Source organism: Pseudoliparis swirei, chromosome 2, assembly GCF_029220125.1.
Source record: "Pseudoliparis swirei isolate HS2019 ecotype Mariana Trench chromosome 2, NWPU_hadal_v1, whole genome shotgun sequence".
Classification (NCBI taxonomy): Eukaryota; Metazoa; Chordata; class Actinopteri; order Perciformes; family Liparidae; genus Pseudoliparis; species Pseudoliparis swirei.
The window spans coordinates 22,508,841-22,518,644 of record NC_079389.1 but is presented as its reverse complement, the minus strand read 5'-3'; the positions used below and the strand labels follow the sequence as shown (position 1 = coordinate 22,518,644).

The 9,804-nt window shown below is 43.4% G+C and overlaps 1 protein-coding gene across 1 annotated transcript in view; it reads left to right on the top strand.

Annotated features, from left to right (window-relative positions):
- The window catches only part of kalrna (kalirin RhoGEF kinase a), a 151,787-nt gene that overhangs the window by 106,428 nt on the left and 35,555 nt on the right, over positions 1-9,804 (top strand). The window contains exons 41-42 of the mRNA XM_056439154.1: positions 7,324-7,524; positions 8,169-8,248. Coding sequence (XP_056295129.1) covers positions 7,324-7,524; positions 8,169-8,248 — 281 coding nt within the window. The remainder of the gene's footprint in view (positions 1-7,323; positions 7,525-8,168; positions 8,249-9,804) is intronic.

Genomic DNA, 9,804 nt, shown 5'->3' with positions numbered 1-9,804 from the left:
TGAGTCCGAGGCTATCCAGTTGTTGTTGTTGTTGTTGTGGTGTTTCCTCAGTCAATGGGCTTTGGTGTGACCTCAGAGGTTAACATGTGGTCTGCAGGTTCCTGAAGTCTTTTAAAAACAGTTCTGTTGTGTGCTTGTTTGTTTGTTTGTTTGTTTGTTTAGCTGGAGAGGTCCAGAGTAGTTTTAAGGCAAATAAGTAACCGTTGTTTTTCTGGGAGAATTATTCTCTCTCTCATTTAAAATAAATAAATACAAATATATATTCTGGTGCAACTCTGAAGGATTTAAAGGAGCACTGTACCTTTAAATCCTTCAGAGTTGTATGACATGTATATTTTGTTCCACATCTGAAGGATTAAAAGGAGCACTGTACCTTTAAATACTGACATGTATATTTTGTTCAGTGCTCCACTCATGAATTCCACGTCCAGTTCTCGCCTGAGATTCCTTTGAATTCATGGAGAGAAGTTTTCAGTTTTCAGAGACTCAAGATTACAAAGTATTTATTTTCACAACTAAATATAATATAAATAAAACTGCCGACGCAGCGACGTCCTCACGCTGTTGAGAACAACAGTCTACACTGAATTGAAACCAGCTTAAGGCCACGCACTGTGCCCTTAAGAGCACCTGTGTGTGTGTGTGTGTGTGTGAGAGAGAGAGTGTGTGTGGATAAAGTGTAACTCCACTCTGTGTGGACAAGCAGTGGACTTTGAGACTAGAGCTCAGAGGCTGAATATATATACAGTATATATATATACAGGACTGTCTCAGAAAATTAGAATATTGTGATAAAGTTCTTTATTTTCTGTAATGCAATTAAAAAAACAAAAATGTCATGCATTCTGGATTCATTACAAATCAACTGAAATATTGCAAGCCTTTTATTCTTTTAATATTGCTGATTATGGCTTACAGCTTAAGAAAACTCAAATATCCTATCTAAATATTAGAATATCATGAAAAAGTATACTAGTAGGGTATTAAACAAATCACTTGAATCGTCTAATTAACTCGAAACACCTGGAAACACATTTTCAAATGTTTGATTTTGTTTTGCTGTTATAAATCTTTTTTTTAACTTGGTGTGAGGAAATATTCAAATTTTATGAGATAGGATTTTAGAGTTTTCTTAAGCTGTAAGCCATAATCAGCAATATTAAAAGAATAAAAGGCTTGCAATATTTCAGTTGATTTGTAATGAATCCAGAATGCATGACATTTTTGTTTTTTTAATTGCATTACAGAAAATAAAGAACTTTATCACAATATTCTAATTTTCTGAGACAGTCATATATATATATATATATACAGGGCTCTCAAGTGTCACGCATTGAGCGTGAGACTCACGCATTTCGGTCTTAACTCACGCACTCCCGCCACACATCGTATTTCTCACGCTGAAAAAAACTCTTGGCTATTTAATGTTTTAATGTGCCGCAGCGCGCAAACATGAGCCGCGCTGCCCTCACCGTGGAGGAATCAAGCGCTCCCCTGGAGTTCTGCTGTGAGGTGCCACTTATCAGCCAATCAACAACAACAAAAAGGGCTACACAATAGCCAATCAGAAAAAAACCTGTATCTGTTGTATCTGGGTGAGATTTAATCCAGCAACCAATGAAAATAAAGCTTCCTGGAATTGCGGGGGGGGGGGGGGGGGCTGATGGAAATGTCACTCTTGCCTGTCTTCAAAACTTGAGAGCCCTGATATATATGTACATACATATATATATACATGCATACATATATATATTTATATATATATACTAGGGCTGTCAGCGTTAACGCGTTAATCTATGCGATTAATTTGGCCGCGTTAACGCACTCAAATATTTTAACGCAATTAACGCAACTTTGTTTACTTCCGGTGTTCGTTGAAGTTTTTACACTCAAACCGAGTGTCAAACCGCGGCAGTACGGTTTAACACTGTTTCCGTTTTTAAAACAATTATTTCTCCGCGAAAATAAGGAGCATAAATCAGTTTAACTCGTGGATGAATCAGTCGGGTTTCCTCCTGCTCCTCCTTCCTCCCGTCTCCCCCTCTGACACACAGAGGAACGGAGGGCGACGTGTCGGGGGACGCGGCGCGGAAAGAACTCGTCACACGAAACCTTCAACGTGATTGGTCAATCCGTTTGTCTGTCAACATTTTGCGAAAAAAACAACCAATGAACACTCAGTAAATCACAAAGGACCTCCCACCTCACAGGTGAGGCTCATTAGCAGCCTGTCAGTCAGAGAGCAGAGAACACGGCGCGAGGACAATGAGCCTCATTGAATAGAGCTGAGATTGTTCTGGAATGTTTGATGTATAACACGTGGGTATGTGTCATATGCAAAAGACTTTAAAAGGTGAATTTACATTTTTTGTAAAATGTATAAAATGCCCCCAGCCTCCAGAGGGTTAACGTGACATATGTGAATGTCAGTCAGTTCCCAAGGCCACTGGTTCTGCTGTTCAGTGTTAAAGATGACAGGACCAATGGGGTCTCAATATACTTCTTTTTTTTTACTAATCTGGATGTTTCACTGAAGAAACAATTTATCATCCACGATATTAAATACCTCGCTGGCACTTTATATGTAGGAGCCTCTTTGAAAACACAGCTCTGTGTGAAGTTTTGTCTTTAAAAAGAAGAAGAAAAACTTTTAATCGCGATTAATGAATTTCAAAATGTGCGATTAATTAGTTAATTTTTTTAAATCGATTGACAGCCCTAATATATATATACATAAATATGTATATATATATATTTATATATATATATACATATATATGTATATATTCTAAAAGGATTCCCTCAATAACCTCGACACACATTCAATAAAAGTGACGTCATTGTTTCAGCTCAGCTGGTCAGACGAGCCGAACATGTCCAGTCATTCAGCCACACTCACACACACACACACACACATGCACCCCCCCCCCCCCTCACACACACACACACACACACACTCACATGCACCCCCCCTCCCCCACACATGCACCCCCACACACACACTCGCGCACACACACACACATGCACCCCCCCACACACACACACTCACACACACAGTCCTCTTTACCAAGAAATCCACAGCCTGGAGGAATGTGTAAGAAGTGTGGATCATATGTTTCTATGAATGGTTTCACTCACGTGTGTGTGTGTGTGTGCACAATGAGATTAATTTTTTTAATATGTAGAGAGAGAGAGAAGTATGAGAGGAATATCACACGTCCAGATTACTGTCACTTCCTGTCATCGACACACACTCTGTGTGTGTGTGTGTATATATTTTGTGTGTATGTGTGTGTGCTCACCAGGAACGCAACACTACAGTTTCAGTTTAGTTGTATTGTGTGTGTGGGGGGGGGGAGGGGTGTGTGTGTGTGTGTGTGTGTCTGTGTCGAGATCAGTAGGTCTGAGTTTCTCCCTTGTTAATAAAGCCATTCATAGACAAAGTGTGTGCGTGTGTGTGTGTGTGTGTGTGCGTGTGATCAGAGGTTGTGAGTGATGGGCCTCAGTGGAGCGTCTGTCCGTCAGAACAAAAGCCTCGTTGTCCCACCTGAGTGACGCTCTGCAGGTTTCACTGAAACTCAAATAACACGAGACCTTTCTTCTTCTTTGGTTCCACCAGTGTAGAAACTATGTGTTAACCTCGTTAGCTCCGTTAGCCCCGTTAGCCCGTTAGCTCCGTAATCCCCGTTAGCTTGAAAAGTTCTGTACAGGAGTCGGAAAAATAACTGACAACGTGACAACGACAGGGTCACGACCTCCCAACAGGTAAAGAATGCACAATAAAATACACAATAAACACAATAAATATACACAAAAAACACAATAAATAAACACAATCAATAAACACAATCAATAAACACAAAAACAATAAATAAACACAATAAAATACACAATAAATTAACACAATAAATAAACACCAACATTCCTTTCATCTGAACTTCCCGTCCTCCCGTGGCTCTCGGCCTGCGTCGGCTTCCTCTTCAACAGTTTCTGTTTCACCCTCAAGACACAAAGCACACATGACTGGAGCCACTCAGCGGCCCTTCAGGGGGGGGGGGGGTCAAGTTAACGAGAGCGGTGAAGAGAAGCTTTAACTTTACTCAGGTGGTCTTTCATTTGTGTGTTGTTTATAAAGAGTGAGTGTGTGTGTGTGTGTGTGTGTGTTGTTACATCGCGATGAAATATGCACACAGCTGTCAGGTGGAACACTCGACAGGCTGAAAGTGAGTTCAGGTGACGAGCCACGAGCTCAAAGGAATTCATGTGTGTGTGTGTTGTGTGTGTGTGTGTGTGTGTTGTGCAGGCGGTCAGCACATTTTTCGGACTCGTACCAGTTCCACCGGTTTTCGGTTAAGACGACGCAATTTACCGCAGTTATGGAAGTCCTCACCACACATCAGCCAATCACGGGCCTCGGCCGGTCTGTCGCCCAGCGGCCACGTTGGACGCTGCAGAGAAGCCACGACTTAATATGACATCATAACCTGGAACATCAGTCAACTAACAAAAACAAACATATTTGGGGTAAAAAAATACTTTTTTGTACAAATGTTCCTATCCGCTAACATGGAGGGGGGCGGGACTTAAGACTGGGAGGGAGGCGGGACTTACGACCAAGGAGGGGGCGGGACTTACGACCAAGGAGGGAGGCGGGACTTACGACTATGGAGGGGGCGGGACTTACGACAATGGAGGGGGGCGGGACTTACAACTGGGAGGGAGGCGGGACTTACGACTATGGAGGGAGGCCGGACTTAAGACTATGGAGGGAGGCCGGACTTAAGACTGGGAGGGAGGCGGGACTTACACCGATGGAGGGGGGCGGGACTTATGACGATGGAGGGGGGCGGGACTTATGACGATGGAGGGAGGCGGGACTTACGACGATGGAGGGGGGCGGGACTTACAACTGGGAGGGAGGCGGGACTTACGACTATGGAGGGAGGCGGGACTTACGACGATGGAGGGGGGCGCGACTTACGATGATGGAGGGAGGCGGGACTTACGACGATGGAGGGAGGCGGGACTTACAACTGGGAGGGAGGCGGAACTTACGACTATGGAGGGAGACGGGACTTAAGACTGGGAGGGAGGCGGGACTTATGACCATGGAGGGAGGCGGGACTTAAGACTGGGAGGGAGGCGGGACTTACACACAGACGTTTAGGCTTCATCTTGAAAGAAGGCGGCCATGTTTTTTCCGTCTCTCTTGCGGTCTGCAGGGCGTTCAGGGGGTTTGTGGTGGACGCGCTCAGTCACGAGTCTCATGAGGACAACAGAGGACACTTCAGTAGCGCCGCGTGACCTCGGTCGCGTGACCTCGGCCGCGTGACCTCTGCCGCGTGACCTCGGCCGCGTGACCTCGGCCGCGTGACCTCGGCCGCGTGACCTCGGCCGCGTGACCTCGGCCGCCCTTTGAAACGAGAGGTTTTATTTATTTATTTTAATCTCAGCCACACTGCTGACTCAGTGAGATAACAACTGAACAACAGAGAGCGTCAGGCCGTCTCGTTGACCTGAAGGGCTGCACTATACGGGGGGGGGGGTGGACAGAGCGATAGTTACTCACAGGAAGTGAAAGTGATCTTTTCTTTCTCTTCTTAGAAATGACAGAATATCACATGGTCGTTGTTTTGCGTGGAAGAGGAGGGAGGGGGAGGGGTAAGGGGGCGGGGCTTATGGGGAGTAAAGCTGGAACCAATCAGAACCTCACCAGGACCCCCACATAGACCCACACAACTGCCCCTCTTAGGCACACACACACACACACACACACACACACTTAGTGTAAATATTGTACTGTAAATATTGTGTTGTTTTTTATTGTAAATAGTGTGTACTTGTTGCCCTTGCACATTCCTGCTAAGCATTGCCACTTTCATTTCACTGCACACCCTGTGTGTGTATGTGACAAATAAAACATCTTGAATCTTGAATCTTGAAATCTACAGATGCAAACAGACACAAAGTGTCTGGAAGACAACAACAACAGCCCTTTGTGTGTGTGTGTGTGTGTGTCTGTCTGTGTGTGTGTCTGTGTGTGTGTGTGTGTCTGTGTGTGTGTGTGTCTGTGTGTGTGTCTGTGCGTGTCTGTGTGTGTGTGTGTGTGTGTGTGCATGTGTCTGTGTGTGTGTGTCTGTGTGTGTGTGTGTCTGTGTGTGTGTGTCTGAGTGTGTCTGTGTGCGTGTGTGTGTGTGTGTCTGTGTGGGTATGTATATGTGTGTGTCTGTGTGAGTATGTCTGTGCGTATGTTTGTGTGCATATGTGTGTGTGTGACTGTGTGCGTGTGTCTGTGTGTGTGTGTGTCTTTGTGCGTATGTCTATGTGCATGTGTCTGTGTGCGTGTGTCCGTTTTTCGTGTGTGCGTCTGTGTGCGTCTATGTGTGTGTGTGTGTCGTAAATTTAAATATGTCTAAAATTCAGTTTTCAGTGGGGAAACGCGTCAGAGAACGAGCGACGTACCTTTTTTTAAATAAAGCCATCGACCAATCACGTCGTGCGAAATGAAGGTCAACTTCAATCCACCTTTTTATTCTTCGCTTTCACAATAAAAGCCTCAGACGAAGAAGTTTTTGTTGGCGTGAAAATTCCCACTAATTCAAAAATCTGCTTATTTTTAACTGGACAGTTGGGAACACACACACAAACACACTCACATACACACACACACATGCACATACACATGCACACACCTACACACACATACACGCATATACACACACATACACACACAGACACATGCACACATACATACACACACACACAGACACACACACATACATGCATCTACACACACATACACACACACACACACACACCCACACTTGCACACATACACACACACACGCACACACAGACAAACAGACTCGCACCCATACACTGGCACACGCACACACACACACTCAAGCGCACACACGCACACACACGTACACACAGACACGCACACACATTCATACGCATACACACACGCGCGCACACACATACACACAGACAGGCACAGACCCGCACACACACACTTACACACGCACACACACGTACACACACACACATACATACACATACTCGCAGATACACACACGCACACACACGTACACACAGACACGCACACACATTCATACGCATACACACACGCGCGCACACACATACACACAGACAGGCACAGACCCGCACACACACACTTACACACGCACACACAGACAAACAGACACGCACACACGCACACACACGTACACACGCACACATACATACACATACTCGCAGATACACACACACACACACATACGTACACACACACACTAACGTGTCTTGTGCTCCTCCCTCCAGAGAACTACCCGGTGAGCGGCTCCGAGGTGAAGACGGAGTCGGTGACCAGCCTGCAGCCGCAGCCGTCGCTCGGCTCGCTGCAGTCCAGCTCTCCGGGGCCGAAGCGCTCCGGGAACACTCTGAGGAAGTGGCTCACCAGCCCGGTGCGCCGGCTCAGCCACGGCAGCTCCGTCAAGAAGCTGCCCAACAAGAAGAAGACGGGTGAGACCAACAATACACACGTTTATATACAAGTTTCACTTTAGAAAACTCATCGGCAAAAGTTCTGAATTGTGACTGAGACAAAGGACACAGCTATATATATATTATATAAATATATATTAAATATTATATATAGAAATGCATATATATTAAATATAATATATATAATATATAAATCAAATATCTATTATATATATATAATATATCAATTAAATATATATTTAATAATATATATATAATATATAAATGAAATATATTTTATATATATTAAATGTATTCATAATTATATATATAAATATTATATATAAAGAAATATTATTATATATATTATAATGATATGTATATATGTACATATTATATAAATATTATAAATAATATAAATAAATTATATTTATTTATATATGAATATCATCTAAATATTTTGTATATATATAAATATTATATATATTAAATATATATATATATTCAAGATATAATATATTTAATAGTATATATATAAATAGTATTATATATGTATAATATTTATATATATTATGTATATAAATATTATTATAGATCTAAAAACATATATATATATATATATATACCCTTGTTAAAACATAATACATAATAATCTTTGATGCAATGACCTGGTTGATTGACAGGATCAGGAAGAGAGGAAAGCAGGAAGAGCATTGACCTGGGACAGCCTGACCCTAACCTACAGGATGACATCATCGATGAGGTGAGCCCGTGGTTTGGGGTTTTCGGCCTGAAGCAGGATGTTCATTTGGCTTCACGCCAAACCGCCTGGTGCCACCCGACGGCCTCGTGCCCACACTGTTGGGTTTTAATCCCTGTAGTAGTCGACACCGACAGATTAGAGCTATTTAAAGCAAGAACAGACCGTTAAAACAAATCATTATTGTATAACGTCACTGACAGTAGTTTAAGTTTTAATGAAGAAAGGGCGAAACGAGAATAACAAGTTTGAGGAGGACGTGGGCGGGGCCTAAATGAAGGATTCAGTCGAAAGTCGGGTGTGAAGGAACCCGTTTAAAGAGTTGGCCACCGCGGACCGAGGGCACTGCGTGTGTGTGCCGTGTGTGTGTGTGTGTGTGTGTGTGTCGTCACCTGCGCATTTTGGGGATTTCTGCTCGACTGAAGCTGAGGACTCGAGAGGCAGCTGAGCTACACGACCTGCAACGCTTCCTATTGTGCGTGTGTGTGTGTGTCTGTGTGTGTGTCTTGTCTCTCTGTTTTGAGTGTGTGTCTGTGTGTGTGTCTGTGTGTGTGTGTGTGTGTGTCTGTGTGTCCGTGTGTGTATGTGTTTCTGTGTGTGTGTGTGTCTATGTGTGTGTCTTGTCTCTCTGTTTGTGTGTGTGTGTCTTGTCTCTGTTTGTGTGTGTGTCTGTGTGAGTGTGTATGTGTGTGTCTGTGAGTGTGTGTGTGTATGTGTTTGTGTATCTGTATGTGTATTTGTGTCTGTATTTGTGTGTGTGTCTGTGTATGTGTGTGTGTCTGTGTGTCCATGTGTGTATGTGTTTCTGTGTGTGTGTGTCTGTGTGTGTGTGTCTGTGTGTGTGTCTTGTCTCTCTGTTTGTGTGTGTGTGTCTGTGTGAGTGTGTGTATGTGTGTGTCTGTGAGTGTGTGTGTGTATGTGTTTGTGTGTCTGTATGTGTATTTGTGTCTATATTTGTGTGTGTGTGTCTGTTTCTGTGTTTGTGTGTTTCTTTGTGTGTGTGTCTGTGTGTGTGTGTGTGTGTGTGTGTGTTTGTGTGAGTCAATTAGAGTGTTATGTATTAGTTCTGTTTCTTACTGTGTTTTATGTTGTTTGTAGTTTTATTTAGTCCGTGAGTCGTCGTCTGAGTCGTTTAACGTCTCGTGTGGTCTCATTAAAATAGATTCTGAATAGAACCCGAACACTCCCTCCTTCCTGTTGTAACTCGCCCTCTAGAGGGCGGGAGAGGGCGTTGCATGTGAGCGTTGTCATATCGGCCTTCTGGTTATCTGTTGCTACACACAGCTGTCTGGAGATGTATTAACATTATCTACATTTATGTAACAGACGGCTGCTAACGTTCATCTCACACACACACACACACACACACACACTCACACACACACACACAAGCAAATTACTCGCTGATTACTGACATTTTAAAACCTTTGGACTTCATTTAAATATGAGGCCTGGTTGCTGTTGTCAAAGCAAACCTCATTGCTAAAGTATTGTTTTTTGTTTTTTTGCATGCTCCTTGTGACTTAAAAACTCACGAAAACCTCTTAAAGGGACAGTAC